The sequence below is a fragment of the Pristiophorus japonicus genome, chromosome 24 (genome assembly GCF_044704955.1).
Source record: "Pristiophorus japonicus isolate sPriJap1 chromosome 24, sPriJap1.hap1, whole genome shotgun sequence".
In the NCBI taxonomy this organism is placed as follows: Eukaryota; Metazoa; Chordata; class Chondrichthyes; family Pristiophoridae; genus Pristiophorus; species Pristiophorus japonicus.
This window is the reverse complement of record NC_092000.1, coordinates 18,300,719-18,322,759: the sequence shown is the minus strand read 5'-3', so window position 1 is coordinate 18,322,759 and position 22,041 is coordinate 18,300,719. Positions and strand designations below refer to the sequence as shown.

Below are 22,041 nucleotides of genomic sequence, written 5' to 3'. Positions count from 1 at the left end.
TACTCACCTGTAGGATACCCATTGGGGTAGTTTGAGCTTACCACTCCCCAGGCGGTTCTCAGTCTTGAGTCTCACCGAGGGTATGTTGCATTCCACAATCATACCGTTACGATACCACACCTACTTTGGTCACAGGATATGGTGTAACCCTGAACCCCATGTGCTATTCCTTTGTTCAAGACTGACCTCGTTTGGTTCTGTCCAATTCCCTTCTCTCCAACCCTCTGTATTATGTTTCCCTTACATTACTTTGCTGAGCACTTTTCAACACTTGTCCTTCAGGCCTTGGTCTGTGTGTCCATGACAGCACATTGACCCCGACTCTATCTTAGTCCAGTGATATATGTTCCACCTAAGCTAAGCATTCTACTTAACTATAATTACTTTTAGCAAGTACTGCAGTTAGTTACACTTACGCCTGTTGTTTTTAATTCGGTTTTCACGTCTACTCTTGTTCAAGTAGCCTGTTCTGTATATTTAACACAATCAGTCAGTCTCTCTGCACTCACTGTAGTTCCCTCACAATGCTCTTTACCTATGCCAGGCTGTTATCTGATTGTACCCTATCAATACACTCTGCAACTAGTTGAAGAACACCACCAAAAACAGATTATCTGATCATTTATCACAGTGCTGTCTGTGGGAGCTTGCAGTGCACAAATTGGCTGCCGCGTTTCCTATGTTACAACAGTGACTACTTCAGCAGTACCTCATTAGCTGAGGAACATTTTAGGATGTCCTGAAAGGCCCTATATAAAAGCAAGTTCTTTCTTTCTATAGGACGATCCCCTTGCTTTGACTGTAATTACATTCATTGGGATTCCCGTATCGTTGGTGTGTCTTGGAATCACCTTTGTGACGTTTGCCTTCTGCTCCAATTTAAAAAATGCCATAAATACCACCCACACGCAGCTGTGCGCGAGTCTCTTCCTGGCAGAGCTGCTGTTCATCGTGGGAATCAACAGGACCGGAAACCGGGTAAGGGACCTCTCCACAGTCAGCAACGCCCAAGATTGTGTGTGCATGTCTAAGCATATTTGTCTGTGTCTGTGTATACACGTGGTGTGCCTGTGTGTGTCCATGTACACGTATGTTTGAGCGTACATGTTTCTGGATCCATGTGCACCAACACCTTTCTTTGGTGTAACCCTCACCTCCTTCGCCCCACCATTGGCGTCCGTGCTTTCAGCTGCCTCGTCGCTCAGCTCTGGAATTGCCTCCCTAAACCTTTCCGCCTCTTCTCTCCTTTAAAACACTACCTCTTTGATCAAGCTTTTGGTTATCTCTCCTAATGTCTCCATCTTTGGCTCGGTGTAACTTTCTTTTTGCCTGATAACACACCTGTGAAGCATCGTGGGATGTTTTATTTTGTTAAAGGCCCTATATAAAGGCAAGTTGTTTGTGTGCATGTATGAGGATGTGCCTGTGTGTGCATCTATGTGTGTCTGCGTCCGTGTGTGTGTGTGTGTGTGTGTGTGTGTGGCTGTGTGTGTGTTTATGTATCTGCCCATGTGCGTGTACATGTGACGTCTGTTTGCTTGTGTGTCATTTGCCTGTGTGGTGTGTCTGTTCATGGATGGGAGTATGTGTGTGTTTTTTCTGCGTGTGTCGGTATGCTTTATTTAATTCACTCTTGGGGCGTGGGCATCGCTAGCCACACCAGCGTTTATTGCCCGTTCCTAGGTGGTCTTGAGAAGGTGGTGTTGGGCCGCCTTCTTGAACCGCTGTTGGGAAGTTCCAGGATTTTGACCCAGCGTTGACGAAGGAACGGCGATATATGTCCAAATCGAGGTGCTGCGTGACTTGGAGGGTAAAATGGAGGGGTTGGTGTTCCCACGCACCTGCTATCCTTGTGCTTCTAGGTGGTGGGTTTGGGAGGTGCTGCCAAAGAAGCCTTGGCGAGTTGCTGCAGTGCATCCTGTAGATGGTACACACTGCAGCCACGGTGCGCCGGTGGTGGAGGGAGTGAATGTTGAAGGTGCTGAATGGGCTGCCGATCAAATGGGCTGCTTTGTCTTGGGACGTGTGTAAATGTGTCTGGGCTTTTGTTCTGATTCGTTGCTTCTGCCTCTTGTCTAATGAATGCATTCTTTGTGTTTTGTTGGCTTGCAGTTGCCTAGCACAACAAGAACTTGCATTTATATAGCGCCTTTAACATAATAAAACGTCCCAAGGTGCTTCAGAAGGGTGTTATAAGATAAAATAATTGGCACCGAGGCACATAAGGTAATATTATTGCAAATAACCAAAAGTTTGGTCACAGAGGTTAGTTTTAAGGAGCCTCTTAAAGGAGGAAAGAGAGGCGAGAGGCTTAGGCAGGGAGTTCCAGAGCTTGGGACCCAGGCAACAGAAGACACGGCCACCGATGGTTGAGTGATTATAATCAGGGATGCTCAAGAGGGCAGAATTAGAGGAGCGCAGATATCTCGGGGGTGGTGGGGGGTGGAGGAGATTACAGAGATAGGGAGGGGCGAGGCTATGGGGGGGATTTGAAAGCGGGGATGAGAATTTTAAAATCGAGGTGTGGAATTGTGAGGCTCTGCTGTTTCAGGAAAGGCTCTCACGCTGTTTCTTGTTGTTTCAGGTTGTGTGCGGGATTGTGGCGGGGTTTTTACACTACTTCTTCCTGGCAGCGTTTGTCTGGATGTTTCTGGAAGGAGTCCAGCTCTTCCTCATGGTCAGAAACATCAGGCAATTGAGGGCTCCTCACTCAGAGAAAACTGGGAGGTACATGTACTCCTGTGGCTACGGGGTCCCTGCAGTAATCGTGGTCATATCTGCTGCAGTCTATCACGATGGCTATGGGTCACCCAGACAGTAAGTAATGTGTCCTGTTATTCCAGCCTTGCCATGCATTTGTGGCCTTCCAATTGAACTTAGGCTTATATTCAATGGAATTTAGAAGAATGAGAGGGGATTTCATAGAAACGTATAAAATTCTGACGGGATTGGACAGGTTAGATGCAGGAAGAATGTTCCCGATGTTTGGGAAGTCCAGAACCAGGGGTCACACAATCTAAGGATAAGGGGTAAGCCATTTAGGACCAAGATGAGGAGAAACTTCTTCACTCAGAGAGTTGATGGCATGTGGAATTCTCTACCACAGAAAGTTGTTGAGGCCAGTTCATTAGATATATTCAAAAGCGAGTTAGACATGGCCCTTACGGCTAAAGGGATCAAGGGGTATGGAGAGAAAGCAGGAATGGGGTACTGAGGTTGCATGATCAGCCATGATCATATTGAATGGTGGTGCAGGCTTGAAGGGCCGAATGGCCTGCTCCTGCACCTATTTTCTATGGTTCTATGTTTCTATGAACTCAAATCACTTCTCTCACCTGTGGACTCCAAACTTCTTTCTGAAATCGCAACCTTCCTTTTCTCAATAATAATAGTTAATGTTCCTCTGAGCTTCCCTCCCATCTTCTCTTCTCCTTGTCTCTCCCCTTTCCTTCCTCTCTTCTTCTCTCTCCTCCCCTCCTTTCTGCCCCTTACGTTCTCTCCCCTCCTCTTGTCCCCTCCCCTTACCTCCTCTCCTCCCTCTGCCTCTCGTCCCTCCTTACCCCACCTATCCTCGCTCCTCTCCTCTCTTCTCCCCTTCCTCTCTGCACTTTATCCTCTCCGTGCCACTCTCTCCATTCCCTGGTCAGCAATCAGGAATGGGGTCCTGGCTGATTTCCCGCCCCCCACCCCCCCAACCCAGCTAATGTAGCTCCAATCCGAGTCAGATCGGCATGTACCAGGGATGTCGCTGGCCTCCAGCTCAAGTCCACATCAGGCAGTCCACTTACTAATGTAGCTACTGAGGGTCTGCACAGGGGGAGAAATATGAATTTCATAGATCCATAGAGCACAGAAGGAGGCCATTCGGCCCATCGTGCCTGTGCTGGCCGGTTTGAGCGATGGGTAAATGGACAGGCAGCTCCCTGAGGTGATGTGAGGAGGGTTGCCCAATTTGACACTGAAGGGTGCCCTCCCCGGAGGATATCCCGGCATCATTCTGGGCAGCTGCCAGTAAGCCGGTTCAACGCTCTGCACACTACCTGCAGCCGCTGGGAACACATGGACAAGAAGATTGCACCATTAATGGTAAGGAAACAAGACCCAATATGTACCACGTCTCATAGATGGCCCAAAGATTGCCTGCTGCAAAGCATTGCCTGTTCCTTGTCTACTTCTCACTCATAGAGAGAAGGAGAGAAGAGAGGCAGAAGAAAGAGAGAGATGGAGAGAGAAAGAAGGAAAGTGTTATATATGTAAACTTTATAATAGTGTAAGACTTGCCATCAGGGGGCGCACCTGTTGGAGGCCCAAGGGTCACCTGCACACCTCGTGCAAGCAAGTGTAAAAGTTTGTCTGCCTTGCTGCTTCTTCACTCTGGAGTTAGATTAAAGAGACTAAGGTCACATCAGTTTGAGCTTACAGCACACAGTCTTGTGGAGTTAATCTGAACATAACAGAAAGAAAGAGATGAAGAGAGACAGAAGGAACGAAAGAAAGAAAGGAAAGAAAGAGATGAAGAGAGACAGAAAGAAAGAAAGACATGTATTTATACAGCACCGATTACAACCGCAGAAAGTCCAATTTGCTTCGGAGCCAATAAAGTACTTTTGAATTGTAATTACTTTTGTAATGTAGGAAACAACCATTTTGCAAACAGCAATGTGACAATGACCAGATAATCTGTTTTAATAACGTTGATTGAGGGATAAATATTGGCCAGGACTCCTGCTCCTCTTCGAAATAGTGCCGTTCGATGTTTTACATCCACGCGAAAGGGCAGACGAGGCCTCGGTTTAACGTCTCATCCGAAAGCCGGATGAGCCCCATGCACCACAGCACAGGCCCCACAGATAACAAGGGGCAACGGGTTCCAAACCCACTCCGGACCCACGGACTCTGCCCCTGGTTTTACATCACTCTCTGCGCTTGTTGCGTTCCTGAGAAACTGTCACCCGGGACTTATTAATGTCGGCATTTACTGAGGGCTGAATGTCACCTCAATGTCAATCTGTGAGCGACCAGCACACGGGACGTTTTATCATCCAATCAGTGAGCGGGGTTTGAGAATATTCCTGCGGGATGAATCTCCTGCGATTGGCGGTTTGCGCTCTCGTGTGCCCCTCAGCGATCCAGAACATTCACTTTCTCCTCTTAACTTCCAGCTGCTGGATCTCCACGGACAGAGGATTGATCTGGAGTTTCCTGGGGCCCGTGTGCCTGATAATCGTGGTAATTATATACCGTCCATATCCAGATTCTGGGGTTTTATTTGTGACTCGTTGCATCACATGATTATGTGTGAAATGTGCAGTAAACTCCTGCTCTGTTTGTGTAACTAACTTCACCCCAGTTACAGTAATAAGCAAATTGCCCCTCATCTGTACCCCATGGTCTCTCCCCCCACAGCACCTCTCCCCCACAGTGCCTCACCCCCGCCCCCCCACAGCCTCTCTCTCCCCCCCCACAACCTTTCGCCCCACAGCCTCTCTCACCTCCCTCGCCCCCCCACAGCCTCTCCACATAGCCCTCCCCCCACAGCCTCTCCTCCCCCCTCCCCACAGCCCCTCCTTCCCCCTCCCCCACAGCCCCTCCTCCCCCTCCGCCACAGCCCCTCCTCCCGCCTCCCCCACAGCCTTTCCTCCCCCTCCCCCACAGCCACTCCTCCCCCTCCCCCACAGCCCCTCCTCCCGCCTCCCCCACAGCCTTTCCTCCCCCTCCCCCACAGCCCCTCCTCCCCCTCCCCCACAGCCCCTCCTCCCGCCTCCCCCACAGCCTTTCCTCCCCCTCCCCCACAGCCCCTCCTCCCCCCTCCCCCCTTCCCCCACAACCTGTCCACCTCCCCCAAACATTATACCCCCTTCCCCCACACATTCTACCCTCTCCACCCAACAGCCTCTCAACCCCCAACAGCCTCTTCCCCTCCCCCGACAGCCTCCCCCACAGACTCTCCTCCTCCACCTCCCCCCACAGCCTCCCCCCTCACAGCTTCCTCCCCTCCCCACAGCCTCTTCCCTTCCCCCATAGCCTCTCCTCCTCCCCCACATTCTCCCCCCTTCCCCCACAGCCTCTCCCCCACCCACAGCCTCTCCGCCACCTCCCATAGCCACTCTCGCCCCCTCCCTGGCCCACAGCCTTTACCCCCACCACAGCCTCTCCCCCCACCCCATAGCCCACTCCCCCCTTCCCCCACAGTTTCTCTACTCCCATTTTCCCCACAGCCTCCCCTCCCCACAGCCTCCACCCTTTCCCCACAGCCTCTCCCCCCCCACCCACAGCCTCTTCCCCCTTCTCCCACAGTCTCTCTCCCCCACAGCCCCCCTCCCACAGCCTCTCTCCCCCACAGCCCCCCCTTCCCCCACAGCCTCTCTCCCTCCCCTCCCCCCACAGCTTCTTCCCTCCGCCTCCACCCCACAGCCTCGCTCCCCCCCACCACCGCCTCTCTCTCCCTCTCCCTCGCACTTGTCAACTCTCCTCCCCCCCCACCACCTGAAGGCTCCCTCCCCAAAATCAGTCACTTTAGAGAAAAAAGGGAAAATATCAGACAAAGAGATTGTTGGCAAGGAGGCCAGTTTGAAGGCCCGCCCAGCATATGTGGTGGGTGAGCATCAGTTGATGAATGTGAGGAATTGAAGAGTTAACGAGGGGCTGATTCCAGATAAAATCTACCAGAACCTGTTGACGATCAACCAACACATGTCTTCAAATCTTCCGCAGGTCAACACACTGCTGTTCCTCACAGTACTCTGGATATTGAAAAAAGAAGTTTCTAAGCGTGACACTCAAGTGTCTAAACTTCAGGACACGAGGTGAGTGTCACCCCTCTAGGACTTTACAGAAAACTCTGGAACCGATAAATATTTGGAAGTTTATAGGAAGGTTTATAAAATGAAAATGTGCAGGGCTGTGGGGAAAGAGCGGGGGAGTGGGACTAATGGGATAGATCTTTCGCCGAGCCGGCACAGGCACGATGGGCCGAATGGAGAGAAGGTCACTGATGAAGAAGCTGGAGATTATTGGGCTGATGATGTTGGGCAGAGGAACGCCTGCAGTGATGTCCTGGGGCTGAAATGATAGGCCTCCAACAACCACAACCAGTTTTCTATGTGCTGGGTATATGGGACATTTTCCCCTGATCCCCATTGACCAGTTTTACTCGGGCTCCTTGCTGCCATATTCTGTCGATTGCTGACTTGGTTCAAAGGCAATCACACTGACCTCACATCTGGAGCAAAGTATCAATGAGGTCTGCAGTCCTGACAGAACTCAAACTGAGCCTCGGTGAGCTGGTTGTTGGTGAATAGTTGACACTATGAGCCCAAGTTTCCACATGATTTGCGCCTGATTTTTCGGAGCAACTGGTGGAGAACGGACTATCTTAGAAATCGCAATTCTCCACATTTTTTTTTCTGCAGTTCTCGTCAGGTGGAACAGTTCTACTTTGGAACAGAATTTTTTCTTCAAAAGGGGGCGTGTCCGGCCACTGATGCCTGATTTCAAAGTTTCCACAGTGAAAACGTACTCCAAACGAACTTAGAATGCAGCAAGTGAAGATTTTTGTAGAACTGAAAAATCCTGTTAAAAAATTAGGCGTCCAGAACGAGGTGGTGTGGGTGGGGGGGGGGGGGGGGGAAGGCAAGTCATTAAATTCTACAATAAATCCTTAGTTATACCTCTACAAATATTATACAAATAAATCCAACCTGAATAAACATTTATGAGCAAAGAAAAGATTAAATAAACCATCTTCCTACCTGTGTGAAAGTGCTTCAGCCAGCCTCACAAGTTCGTTCGTTCGTTCCCGACGGCAGGCAAGGAGGAGGAAGCCGTTCCCGACAGCGGGCGGGCGGGAGGGAGGGAGTGCGGGACCGACCGACCGACCGCCCGCCCGAACGCGGCGGGGGGGAGAAAGACGTGCCCAACGGCGGGCAGGAAGGAGACAGTGAGAAGGCTGCAGGAAGCCTCAGGGCTGATGTGCTGATGGCAATGTGCTTTTATTAAAAAATGTTCAAAACTTAAACAGCTACAAAGAACTACAAAAATGGCCGAGTGCCAATGTTTCCTTCACACTGACGTGCGCGAACGCTCCAACGCGCACGTGCAGTGTTGCCGGCAGGAAAAAAACTAATTTAAATAGTACCCGCCCCCTCCCATTTACAAAATCGGCGCTAGTGTAGGCTCCGCCCCCCTGGGCGCCACGCCAAACAGACAAGGAGCTGCAGGGCGCTCCAGAATCGCGAGTTTTTTTTCCTGCGCCGTTTTAGGCGCGAAAAACGGGCGCCCAGCTCGGAGCGGCGTCCGTTTTTTATCGTGTGGAAACTTGGGCCCTTGACACCACAGTTAAAGACACTTTACTGATGATAGGCTGGGTTTGTTCTTATTGGAACAGAGGTTGAGAGGAGACCTCATTGAGGTGTACAAAATATTGAGGGGCCTGGACATAGTGGATAGTAAGGGCCTATTTCCATTGGTGGAGAGGTCCATTACGAGGGGGCATAGTTTTAAGGTGGTTGCTGGAAGGTTTAGAGGGGATTTGAGGGCGGGGAGCTTCTTTACGCAGAGGTTGTGGGGATCTGGAACTGGCTGTCTGGAAGAGCGGTGGATGCAGAAACCCTCACAACTTTTAAGAGATGGTTGGATGGACACTTAAAGTGTTATGGACCTAGAGCTAGTAATTGGGATTAGACTGGATGACCTTTTGTTGGATGGCGCAGTTATAATGGTAAGTACTGCAGGGAACAGAATACGGCCAGGGTGATCGCCTGGACCAGTTTTGATCGCCTGGATGGGTCGGAGAAGAATTTTCCCAGATTTTTTTCCCCTAAATTGGCCTGGATTTTGATCTGGTTTTTGCCTCTCCCAGGTGATCACATGGCTCCGGCTGGGGTGGAGTGTAGAATGTTTCAGTGTAAGGGGTGTCGCAGTTGTGTGGGGCGGACTGGTTGGGCTGGGTGCTCTTTACTTTTCCAGCATTGTTCATTGTTCATAGGTTTATATGTAACCTTCAGGGCTGCTGACCGAGGGCCGTGTGGCTCTTTGTCGGCCGGCGCGGACAGGTAAATGCCAGTGATGGAGCTGTACTGGAACAGCTTGCCTAGAGACGCGGCTAGTGTTGGAGCACAGGTCTTCAGCACGACAGCCGACACATTGCCCCGTTGCCTTTTCCATGTCCAGTGCACTCAGCCGTTTCTTGATGCCACGTGGAATAAATCGAATTGGCTGAAGACGGTTTCTGCGATGCCAGGGACCTCAGGAGGAGGCCGAGATGGATTATCCACTCGGCACTTCCGGCTGAAGATGGTTGCAAATGCTTCAATCATGTCTTTTGCTGGACTCCACTGTTGTTGAAGGTGAGGATGTTCATGGAACCTCCTTCTCCCGTTAGTTGTTTAATTGCCCACAGCCATTCCTGACGGGATGTGGCAGGACTGCAAAGCTTTGATCTCATCCATTGTTTGTGGGATCATTTAGCTCTGTCCAGAGCATTTGCTTCCACTGTTCAGCGTGCATATCGTCCTGTGTTACATAAGAACATAAGAATTAGGAGCAGGAGTCGGCCATACGGCAACTCGAGCCTGCTCCGCTAGTCATAGAATCATAGAAATTTACAGTATGGAATGAGGCCATTTCAGCCCATCATGTCTGCGCCGGCCAACAAAGAGCTATCTAACCTAATCCCATTTTCCATCTCTTGGTCCGTAGCCCTGTAGGTTACGGCACTTCAAGTGCACATACAAGTACTTTTTAAATGTGGCGAAAGTTCCTGGTTCTACCACCCTTTCAGGCAGTGAGTTCCAGACCCCCACCACCCTCTGGGTGAAAACATTTCCCCTCAAATCCCCTCTAAACTTTCTACCAATTACTTAAAATCTATGCCTCCTGGTTGTTGACCCCTCTGCTGCGGGAAACAGGTCCGTCCTATCCATTCAATAAGATCATGGCTGATCTGTGCTGCACCTTCACCAGGTTGGTGCTGGTTAGTCTCTGGCTCGATGGTAATGGTAGAGTGAGGGACATGCTGGGCCATGAGGTTAGATTGTGATGGAATATAATTCTGCTGCTGTTTGCCCACAGCACCTCATGGGTGCCCACTATTGAGCTGCTAGATCTGTTTTTATTCTATTCCACTTAGCACAGTGGCAATACTACACGAGTGTGTGCTCAGTGTGAAGACAGGACTTCGTCTCCACAAGGACTGTGCAATGGTCTCTCCTACAATGCTGTCAGGGACAGACACAGCTGCCCACACATAAACCAGGTCAAACAGGTTATTACTGTTGTGTATGGAGAAAGAGTCAGACTGAACACTGTGAGCACAAAGTAAAGTGTGACCTTAGTCTTTTATTGTAGGTCTCCAGATTGCCTCTCCAACCTGTGAAGCCTCCTTAAATACCTGTGCTCCCAAGGGATTATGGGATCCCTTAGGAATCAAGGGGATGAGTCCTCTGGTGGCGGTACAGGGTAAATACAAGTATACATATATAACAACACTCCCCCCTCCCCCGCCAAAGTCAATAGTGTAATTATTTACAATGTGAGTCGATCTGGGGCCCTTCTTGCCCTGGTTGATCGTCTCGGTGTGAAAGCTGGTGTTGTTGAATCATTTGTTGGGCCCTCGCTGGGCTGCTGTGTAGCTGGCCTTGCTGGGCCGACTGGTGTGTTGGGCCCTGCTGAGCTGCTGTGGCTGATGGGTTCTGCTTCGTGGTCAACCGTGGTGCCAGTTGCCATTGGTGTGTATGTTGGGGGATCAAAAAAGGTAGGGTCCAAGGTGGGTTGCTCAGGATAGTCCATGAATCTGAGTTTGATTTGGTCCAAGAGTTTCTGGTGAATGAGTCCATTTGAAAGTTTGACCCGAAACATCCTGCTCCCCTCTTTGGCTACAACAGTGTCGGGAAGCCACTTGGGACCTTGTCCATAATTTGATACAAATACAAGATTATTGATTTCAATCTCGCGTGACACATTTGCACTATCATGGTATACACTTTGTTGAAGCCGCCTGCTCTCTACCTGTTCATGAAGATCAGGGTGAACTAATGAGAACTTTGTCTTTAGTGCACTTTTCATGAGCAGTTCAGCAGGTGGGATCCCAGTGAGTGAGTGTGGTCTCGTGCGGTAGCTAAGCAGGACTCGGGAAGGCAAGTCTGCAGTGAGCCTTCAGTTACCCTCTTCAAGCCTTGCTTGATGGTTTGAACTGCTCTCTCTGCCTGACCATTAGATACTGGATTAAACGGGGTAGATGTGACATGTTTGATCCCGTTACGGGTCATGAATTCTGTGAACTCAGCAGAGCATCGGCGCAGTTTTCTGTGCCTGGCCTGTGGCAGATGGCGTAGTTGTATGCAGACGTGAGTGCCCATCTCTGGATGCGGGCCGATACATTGGTATTTACCCCTTTATTCTCGGAGAACAGGGATATAAGTGGCTTCTGGTCAGTTTCCAATTCGAATTTTAGCCCAAACAGGTATTGATGCATTTTCTTTACCCCATAGACACACGCTTACACTTCTTTCTCAATCATGCTGTAGGCTCTCTCAGCCTTAGACAGACTCCTGGATGCATAAGCAACTGGTTGCAGTTTTCCGAAATCATTAGCTTGTTGCAATACACACTCGACACCATATGACGACACATCACATGCTAGAACCAAACGCTTACATGGATCATACAACACAAGCAATTTGTTTGAGCATAACAATTTTCTCGCTTTTACAAAGGCATTTTCTTGGCTTTTGCATCCAAACCCATTCGCCCTCTTTTCGTAGTAAGACATGCAGTGGTTCTAACAGTGTTCTGAGACCCGGTAAGAAGTTACCAAAGTAGTTCAGGAGTCCCAGAAATGACCGCAGCTCCGTCACGTTCTGTGGCCTCAGTGCATTCTCGATTGCTTCTGTCTTCGCGTTGGTGGGCCTGATGCCATCCGCCGCAGTCCTCCTTCCCAGGAACTCCACTTCAGGCACCAGGAAAATGCACTTCGAGCGTTTTAACCTGAGCCCCATGAGGTTGAGTCGACTAAGATCCTCCTCCAGGTTCTGCAGATGCTCGACTGTGTTCCGACCTGAGACCACGGTGTGCGGGACCGACTTCAGTAAACTTTCCATGTTTCTCTGGAATATCATCGCCGCCGATCGGATTCCAAATGGGCATCTGTTGTAAACAAAAAGACCTTTACGCGTGTTGATGCAGGTGAAGGCCTTCGATGATTCCTCGAGTTCCTGCGTCATGTACGCTGAAGTCAGATCCAGCTTTGTGAACATCTTTCCTCCTGCCAGCATTGCAAAGAGGTCGTCGGTCTTTGGTTATGGGTATTGGTCCTGCAGGGAGAAATGATTGATAGTTACTTTGTAATCGCCACAGATTCTGACGGTGCCGTCTCCCTTGAGGACTCGGACGATAGGACTGGCCCACTCGTTGAACTCGATCAATGAAATGATGCCCTCTTGTTGCAGCCGGTTTGAACCAGCGAAGGAAATTTGTTTAAGACCTGGGCACAAGAAATGTCTTCAGCCGGCGATAGCGCTTGGACGTCGTCCCAGTTCCAGCGTATCTTTCCCAGCCAGCTCCTGCTGAGCAGCGTGGGACCGTCACCCGATACCCCCCAGAGTGGTAGCTTGTGCACCGCTCCATCGTAGGAGACCTTTACAGTAGCACTGCCGATTACAGGAATCAGTTCTTTCATGTAAGTTCTTAATTTCGTGCGAACTGGAGTTAAGACTGGCCTTGAGGCCTTGTTGCACCACAACCTTTCAAAAGTCTTTTTGCCCATGATGGACTGGCTCACGCCCGTGTCCAGCTCTATTGACACCAGGAGTCCATTTAGTTCAACATTCAGCATTATCGGGGGACAATTCGTGGTGAATGTGTGCACCCCATGTACCTCTGCCTCCTCGATCTGAGGCTCTGATTCGTCGTGATCCTCCGTGGATCTCTCCTCCTTTGCAACATGGTGGTTTGCAGGTTTAACAGGCTTAGCAACTCACCTGCACACTTGTTGGAGGTGTCCCATTGTTCCACAACCCTTGCACACGTACTCTTTGAATCGGCATGAATGGAAACGATGATCACTCCCGCAGCGTCAACAAGGTGTTAATGGCCTTGCACTCATCAACCTTGATGGTGGACTCTGAGACATCTGCAGACGTGTAGCTGCAGGTATGTGTGACCTGCCCTGTACGCTACGATTCGAAAACAACATAATTTTGTTCACAGTACTTGTAGCAGTACTTGTGTGCTGAGAGATTTGCTTTGTATTGTCACTGGTGGCAATGAACGCCTGAGCTATCGCTATGGTCTTACTCAAGGTTGGGGTTTCTACAGTCAAAAGTTTGCGAAGTGTGGTTTCGTGGCCAATGCCAAGTACGAAAAAGTCTCTGAGCATGTGCTCCAAAAGTCCTTCAAATGCGTAATGTAGTGCAAGGCGTCTTAGCTCGGCGACATAACTCGCCACTTCCTGGCCTTCAGACCTTTTTTAGGTGTAGAACCGGTACCTTACGCTTTCCTTCGGGCTCAAATGCTCTCGGACCAGTGTGCACAAATTGTCGTACAATTTCTCTGTGGGTATCGCTGGAGTGCGCAGATTCTTCATGAGGCCATACGTTGGTGCCCCACAGACGGTGAGGAGGATCGCCCTTCGTTTGGCAGCACTCTCTTCCGCATCCAGCTCGTTGGCCACGAAGTATTGGTCGAGTCGCTCCACAAAAGTTTCCCAATCATCTCCCTCCAAGAATTTCTTCAGGATGCCCACTGTTCTCTGCATCTTTGGGTTCGCTATCTGTATCTTGTCGCCAGTTGTTGTGTATGGAGAAAGAGTCAGACTGAACACGGTGAGCTCAAAGTAAAGTGTGACCTTAGTCTTTTATTGCAGGTCTTCAGAGAGTGTCTCCAACCTCTAAAGCCTCCTTAAATACCTGTACTCCCAAGGGATTATGGGATCCCTTTGGAGTCCAGGGGATGAGCCCTCTGCTGGCTGTACAGGGTAAATACAAGTATACATATATAACAATTATCTCGTGTTGGTTCTCTCACCACTTGCCGTAAGCCGAATGCTCAGGGCTCGGTCAGTGGTGGCATTACCGAGCCAGTCTTGGTGATGGCCGTTGAGGTCCTCCTTGTGTCCTTGCTTTACCCCACAGTGCTTTACCTCACCCGTTTCTCTTTGTTGCAGGATGCTGACGTTTAAAGCCATTGCGCAGGTGTTTATCCTGGGTTGTACTTGGATTTTTGGATTGCTCCAGTTTCAGGTCGAAGCCGGGGTGATGGCCTATTTATTCACCATCGTCAACAGTTTCCAGGGCACCTTCATCTTCATCATTCTCTGTGTGTTAAATCCTAAGGTAGGGAATATCATCTCGTTCGATCACAAAGTGACTATCGATGGTTAGTGGTGTGCCACAGGGATCAGTGCTGGGACCACAACTGTTTACAATATACATAGATGACCTGGAAGAGGGGACAGAGTGTAGTGTAACAAAATTTGCAGATGACACTAAGATTAGTAGGAAAGCGGGTTGTGTAGAGGAACAGAGAGGCTGCAAAGAGATTTGGATAGGTTAAGCGAATGGGCTAAGGTTTGGCAGATGGAATACAATGTCGGAAAGTGTGAGGTCATCCACCTTGGGAAAAAAAACAGTAAAAGGGAATATTATTTGAATGGGGAGAAATTACAACATGCTGAGGTGCAGAGGGACCTGGGGGGTCCTTGTGCATGAATCCCAAAAAGCTAGTTTGCAGGTGCAGCAGGTAATCAGGAAGGCGAATGGAATGTTGGCCTTCATTGCGAGAGGGATGGAGTACAAAAGCAGGGAGGTCCTGCTGCAACTGTATAGGGTATTGGTAAGGCCGCACCTGGAGTACTGCGTGCAGTTTTAGTCATCTTACTCAAGGAAGGATATACTGGCTTTGGAGGGGGCACAGAGACGATTCACTAGGCTGATTCCGGAGATGAGGGGGTTACCTTATGATGATAGATTGAGTAGACTGGGTCTTTACTCGATGGAGTTCAGAAGGAAGAGGGTTGATCTTATAGAAACATTTAAAATCATGAAAGGGATAGACAAGATAGAAGCAGAGAGGTTGTTTCCACTGGTAGGGGAGACTAGAACTAGGGGGCACAGCTTGGACCTATCATGTCACCATTTTCCAAATGCACTGCTATGACATCCTTAATAATTGATTCCATCATTTTACCCACTACCGATGTCAGGCTGACCGGTCTATAATTCCCTGTTTTCTCTCTCCCTCCTTTTTTAAAAAGTGGGGTTACATTGGCTACCCGCCACTCGATAGGAACTGATCCAGAGTCAATGGAATGTTGGAAAATGACTGTCAATGCATCCGCTATTTCCAAGGCCACCTCCTTAAGTACTCTGGGATGCAGTCCATCAGGCCGTGGGGATTTATCGGCCTTCAATCCCATCAATTTCCCCAACACAATTTCCCGACTAATAAAGATTTCCCTCAGTTCCTCCTTCTTACTAGACCCTCTGACCCCTTTTATATCCGGAAGGTTGTTTGTGTCCTCCTTAGTGAATACTGAACCAAAGTACTTGTTCAATTGGTCTGCCATTTCTTTGTTCCCCGTTATGACTTCCCCTGATTCTGACTGCAGGGGACCTACGTTTGTCTTTACTAACCTTTTTCTCTTTACATATCTATAGAAGCTTTTGCAGTCCGTCTTAATGTTCCCTGCAAGCTTCCTCTCGTACTCTATTTTCCCTGCCCTAATCAAACCCTTTGTCCTCCTCTGCTGAGTTCTAAATTTCTCCCAGTCCCCAGGTTCGCTGCTATTTCTGGCCAATTTGTATGCCACTTCCTTGGCTTTAATACTATCCCTGATTTCCCTAGATAGCCACGGTTGAGCCACCTTCCCTTTTTTATTTTTACGCTAGACAGGAATGTACAATTGTTGTAATTCATCCATGCGGTCTCTAAATGTCTGCCATTGCCCATCCACAGTTAACCCCTTAAGTATCATTCGCCAATCTATCTTAGCCAATTCACGCCTCATACCTTCAAAGTTACCCTTCTTTAAGTTCTGGACCATGGTCTCTGAATTAACTGTTTCATTCTCCATCCTAATGCAGAATTCCACCATATTATGGTCACTCTTCCCCAAGGGGCCTCGCACAATGAGATTGTTAATTAATCCTCTCTCATTACACAACACCCAGTCTAAGATGGCCTCCCCCCTAGTTGGTTCCTCGACATATTGGTCTAGAAAACAATCCCTTATGCACTCCAGGAAATCCTCCTCCACCGTATTGCTTCTAGTTTGGCTAGCCCAATCTATATGCATATTAAAGTCACCCATTATAACTGCTGCACCTTTATTGCATGCACTCCTAATTTCCTGTTTGATGCCCTCCCCAACATCACGACTACTGTTTGGAGGTCTGTACACAACTCCCACTAACGTTTTTTGCCCTTTAGTGTTCTGCAGCTCTACCCATATAGATTCCACATCATCCAAGCTAATGTCTTTCCTAACTATTGCATTAATCTCCTCCTTAACCAGCAATGCTACCCCACCTCCTTTTCCTTTTATTCTATCCTTCCTGAATGTTGAATACCCCTGGATGTTGAGTTCCCAGCCCTGATCATCCTGGAGCCACGTCTCCGTAATCCTAATCACATCATATTTGTTGACATCTATTTGCACAGTTAATTCATCCACCTTATTGCGGATACTCCTTGCATTAAGACACAAAGCCTTCAGGCTTGCTTTTTTAACACCCTTATTTTATTCTTATTTCACACAAACATCTTCAATCTTTCCGACACATTCAGTTATAAGGCGGGCATCTCACAGAGATGAGCTTTAGGAAGGAGGTGAAGGATTTGGAGAGGGTACAGGAGAGATTTACCAGAATGGTTCCAGGGATGAAGGATTACCGATACATGGATAGACTGGAGAAGCTGGACTTGTTCTCCTTAGAGCAGAGAAGGCTAAGAGGAGATTTGATCGAGGGGTTCCAAATCATGAAAGGTTTCGATAGAGTAATTGTTTGCAATAGCTGAAGGCTCGGTAACCAGAGGGCATATATTTAAGGTGATTGGCAAAAGAACCAGAGGCGATATGAGGAATGTCATGGTATGTAACACCACTGTATTACAGTATACACTCAACCTAGATGCACACCTTGACCACAAGGGGTGAACTTGTGGGAGACACTCCTTACCTGATCACACAGGTATAAAAAGGGAGGTCCCACGCAGGGTCATCGTCTTTGGAGTCCTGTAAATAAAGAGTTAAGGTCACAGAGTGACCTTGTCCCCAGAATGTGCCTCGTGTGGTTTCATAATGTAGCATAAAGACTTTACATTGGCGACGAGAAAGGGGAATTCACGACCGACGAGAATGGCCACCGGTAGCACAGAGGAACGGTACTGTGTTGGGGAAGACTGGGACGATTTTGTCGAGAGGCTTCAGCAAAGCTTCGTTATGAAAGAATGGCTGGGGGATGCAGCGGCCAACAAGCGAAGGATTCATCTTTTGACCAGCTGCAGGACAAAGACTTACGCGCTCATGAAGGACTTACTAGCACCCGAAAATTCGGCAGACAAAACCTTTGAAGAACTTAGCAAATTGATCGGGGAGCACCTCAAACCGGCGAGTAGCATACATATGGCCCGACACAGATTCTACACCCACCGACGTCATGAAGGACAGAGCATATTGGACTTCGTAGCGGATCTCCGCCGTTTGGCCAACCTCTGTAAGTTCAGAGACGCCTGCAGGGGGGAGATGCTAAGGGACTTCTTTATCGAGGGCATCGGTCATGAGGAATTTTCCGCAAATTAATTGAGAACAAGGATTTGACCTTGGAAGCGGCGGCGTTGATAGCTCAAACTTTCATGGCGGGGGAGGAAGAGACGAAAATAATATATGCGCGCAATTCTGCCTCTAACACGGCAATGGATCAGGGAGTCAACATCATCGATGCGACTCAGAACCCTGCAGGCAGGCAGGGGCAGTCCGACACTCCCCAAGCAGCAATAGACCCCAGAGTAGGACTTCAACAGAGACAATGGCAGGTTGAACGGACATTCACGCCATCACAGTGAACAATGTGGCCCGGGATGAGGCCATTGACACCCACTAATAGGGTACTTAAGAGCAGTCAAAGGGACAGTCAGCACAGAATGCCTGGCCATAGTCCCTTTGTTCCCAACAATGGAAACTTTAACTCATGCTGGAGGTGTGGGGGAAAACACTCAGCTAGATCTTGCAGATTTCAACAGTTTGTCTGCAGGAACTGCAATCTCAGTGGCCACTTAGCTCGAATGTGCAGGATGCCTGCAACCAGACTAATATATGAGGTGGATGGACCAGAAGAGTGTTCTTTGAGGCAGGATGACTTTTGGGGCAAATCGATGGATGCCAAGGTTCAGCGGGTCCATGTGGCGAATATTCACAGTTCATACACCAAAACGCCACCAATGATGATGATGAGGGTTTTATTAAATGGTATCCCAGTACGCATGGAGCTGGACACTGGGACCAGCCAGTCACTCATGGGCGTTCAGCAATTTGAGAAGCTATGGCCACTTAAAGCCAGTAGACCCAAATTAACACGTATTGAGACACAATTACGGACTTATACTAAAGAAATCATTCCGGTGCTAGGCAGTGCAATGTTGGCTGTCACACACAATGGGTTAGTAAATCGGCTGCTGCTCTGGATTGTCCCGGGCAATGGTCCCGCACTGTTGGGGAGGAGCTGGTTAGCCGAGATGAACTGGAAATGGGGGGATGTACACGCAATGTCATCTGTGGAGTGAAGTTCGTGCTCACAAGTCCTACAACAATTCGATTCACTATTCCAACCTGGTGTCGGGACTTTCAAAGGCAATAAAGTAGTGATACACATCACCCCGGACGCCAGGCCAGTGCACCACAAAGCCAGAGCGGTGCCGTATGTGATGCGGGAAAAGATCGAGAGCGAATTGGACCGGCTGTTGAGAGAGGGCATCTTCTCGCCTGTTGAATTCAGTGACTGGGCATGCCCCATTGTTCCCGTCCTAAAAGTGGATGGCTCTGTCAGGATCTGTGGCGACTACAAGGCCACCATCAATTGGGTGTCCCTAAAAGATCAATACTCACTCCCGAGAGCGGAGGACCTCTTCGCCACGCTGGCAGGCGGCAAGCTGTTCACCAAGTTGGACCTCACTTCAGCCTATACGACCCAGGAACTGGCCGACGAATCTAAACTACTGACCACCATCACCACGCACAGGGGACTGTTCGTTTATAACAGGTGCCCGTTTGGCATTCGATCAACGGCCGCGATTTTTCAAAGAAACGTGGAAAGCCTGCTTAAATCCATTTCTGGAACGATTGTATTCCAGGACGACATCCTCATCACGGGTCAAGACACCGAAGAACACCTCCACAACCTGGAGGAGGTGCTATGCCGACTGGACCGGGTAGGCCTGCGACTCAAGAAGTCTAAATGTGTGTTCTTAGCTCCTGAGGTTGAGTTTCTGAGCAGGAGCATTGCTGCTGATGGGATTCGGCCCACCGAATCCAAAACAGAGGCGATTCGACGAGCACCCATGCAACACATCAGAATTGCATTCATTCCTGGGACTGTTGAACTAGTTCGGGAACTTTCTGCCGAACTTTAGCACGTTGTTGGAGCCACTACACGTGCCCCTGCGTAAAGGTTGCGATTAGTTTGGGGAGGACTGTCAGGAACGGGCTTTTGATCGGGCGCGAAACCTACTTTGTTCAAACAAGTTGTTGACCCTGTACGGCCCCTGTAAAAAATTGGTTCTGACATGTGATGCATCATCCTATGGGGTTGGGTGCGTGTTGCAGCAGGGCAATGCTGAGGGTGAACGACAACCAGTGGCTTATGCTTCCAGGTCGCTCACTCAAGCAGAACGGGGATATGGGATAGTCGAGTAGGAAACGCTTGCATGTATCTATGGTGTAAAAAAAATGCATCAGTACCTCTTTGGTAGGAAGTTTCAATTAGAGACGGACCACAAGCCATTAACATCCCTGTTATCAGACAGCAAGGCTATCAATGCCAACGCATCTGCTCGCATACAGCAATGGGCTCTCACGCTGGCTGCTTATGACTACTCCATCAGGCACTGGCCCGGCACTGAAAATTGCACTGACGCGCTCAGCAGGCTTCCATTGGCCACCACTGAGGGGGCAGCAGAGCAAAGCGCCGAGATGGTCATGGCTGTCAATGCCTTTGACAGCGCAGGCTCCCCCATCACAGCCCACCAGATCAAAATCTGGACAAACAGAGATCCCCTCCTATCCCTGATTAAGAAATGTGTCCTGACTGGGGATTGGGCACCCGCACACGGAGCATGCCCTGAGGAGGTCAGACCGTTCCACAGACGGATGGATGAGCTCTCCATCCAAGCCGACTGCCTGCTATGGGGCAGCCTGGTAGTTATGCCCCAGGAGGACAGGGAGGCATTCATCAGGGAACTCCACAGCGAGCACCCAGGCATTGTGCTGATGAAGGCCATTGCCCGGTCACACGTTTGGTGGCCTGGAATTGATTCAGACCTGGAACACTGTGTTCGCAGGTACACGACATGTGCCCAACTGGGTAATGCCCCCAGGAAGGCCCCGCTCAGCCCGTGGCCCTGGCCCACCAGGCCATGGTCACGCAGTCATGTTGACTACGTGGGCCCGCTCATGGGAAAGATGTTCCTTATTGTGGTAGATGCATACTCGAAATGGATCGAGTGCATCATTCTGAATTCATGCACGTCATCCACCACCGTGGAAAGCCTACGTGCGATCTTTGCAACCCATGGCTTGCCGGACATCCTGGTTAGTGATAATGGCCCATGGTTCACAAGCTACGAATTCTGAGAGTTTATGTCGGGCAATGGCATCAACCACGTCAGGTCTGCGCCGCTCAAGCCGGCCTCCAATGGCCAGGCGGAAAGTGCGGTCCAAATTATTAAGCAAGGTATGCTCAGATTCAAGGACCCTCCCTACAATGCCACCTATCGCGTCTCCTGCTGGCCTATAGATCCCGACCGCACTCGCTCAAGGGGGTCCCGCCTGCAGAGCTACTAATGAAACGGACACTCAAAACTCGGTTGTCCCTCATTTACCCAGTCCTGACCAACATAGTTGAGGGCAAGCGCAAGTCACAAAACGAGTACCATGACCGTAATTCGAGGGGGAGATGTCTAGAAATAAATGATCCTGCATTCGTCCTCAATCACACCATGGGGCCCAAATGGCTTGAGGGCACTGTAATTGACAAAGAGGGGAATAGGGTCATCGAGGTAAAACTCCACAATGGTCAGATATGCCGTAAGCATCTGGACCAAGTAAAAAAAAAAGTTCAGCATCGACACGGAGGAACTTGAAGAAGACCATGAGATGGAGCTCACAACACCGCCAGTGAATGAGCAACATGAGCAATTAGAAGAATGCACAGTCCCTGCGGTCAGCCCGGACAGGCCGGAATCACCACAGGTGACAGACACTCACGTCAGTGTCCAACAACCAGAGCCCCAACTGCGGCGCTCCACGAGGGAGCGTAGACCACCTGAAAGACTAAACCTATGATCCCAATAAGACTTTGAGGGGGGAGGTGATGTCATGTATGTAACCATAAAGTAACACCACTGTATTACTGTATACACTCAACCTAGATGCACACCTTGACCACAAGGGGTGAACTTGTGGGAGACACTCCTTACCTGATCACACAGGTATAAAAAGGGAGGTCCCACGCAGGGTCATCGTCTTTGGAGTCCTGTGAATAAAGAGTTAAGGTCACAGAGAGACCTTGTCCCCAGAATGTGCCTCGTGTGGTTTCATACTGTGGAGTAAGGACTTTACAAGGAAAAGTGTATTTACGCAGCGAGTGGTTAGGATTTAGAATGCACGGCCTGAGAGGGCGGTGGATACAGATTCAGTAGCAGCCTTCAAAAGGAAATTAGATAAATACCTGAAGGAGAAAAAATTGCCGGGATATGGGGAAAGGGCGGTGGGGCGCGACGGGGGGTGGGGGTTGCGTGGGGGAATGTGACTAACTGGTACACGGAGCATAG

General features: G+C 49.5%; 1 protein-coding gene across 1 annotated transcript in view; it reads left to right on the top strand.

Annotated features, from left to right (window-relative positions):
- LOC139237763 (adhesion G protein-coupled receptor E1-like) overlaps positions 1-22,041 on the top strand; it is a 66,893-nt gene that overhangs the window by 38,197 nt on the left and 6,655 nt on the right. The window contains exons 14-18 of the mRNA XM_070866949.1: positions 781-978; positions 2,585-2,817; positions 5,163-5,229; positions 6,715-6,806; positions 14,162-14,330. Coding sequence (XP_070723050.1) covers positions 781-978; positions 2,585-2,817; positions 5,163-5,229; positions 6,715-6,806; positions 14,162-14,330 — 759 coding nt within the window. The remainder of the gene's footprint in view (positions 1-780; positions 979-2,584; positions 2,818-5,162; positions 5,230-6,714; positions 6,807-14,161; positions 14,331-22,041) is intronic.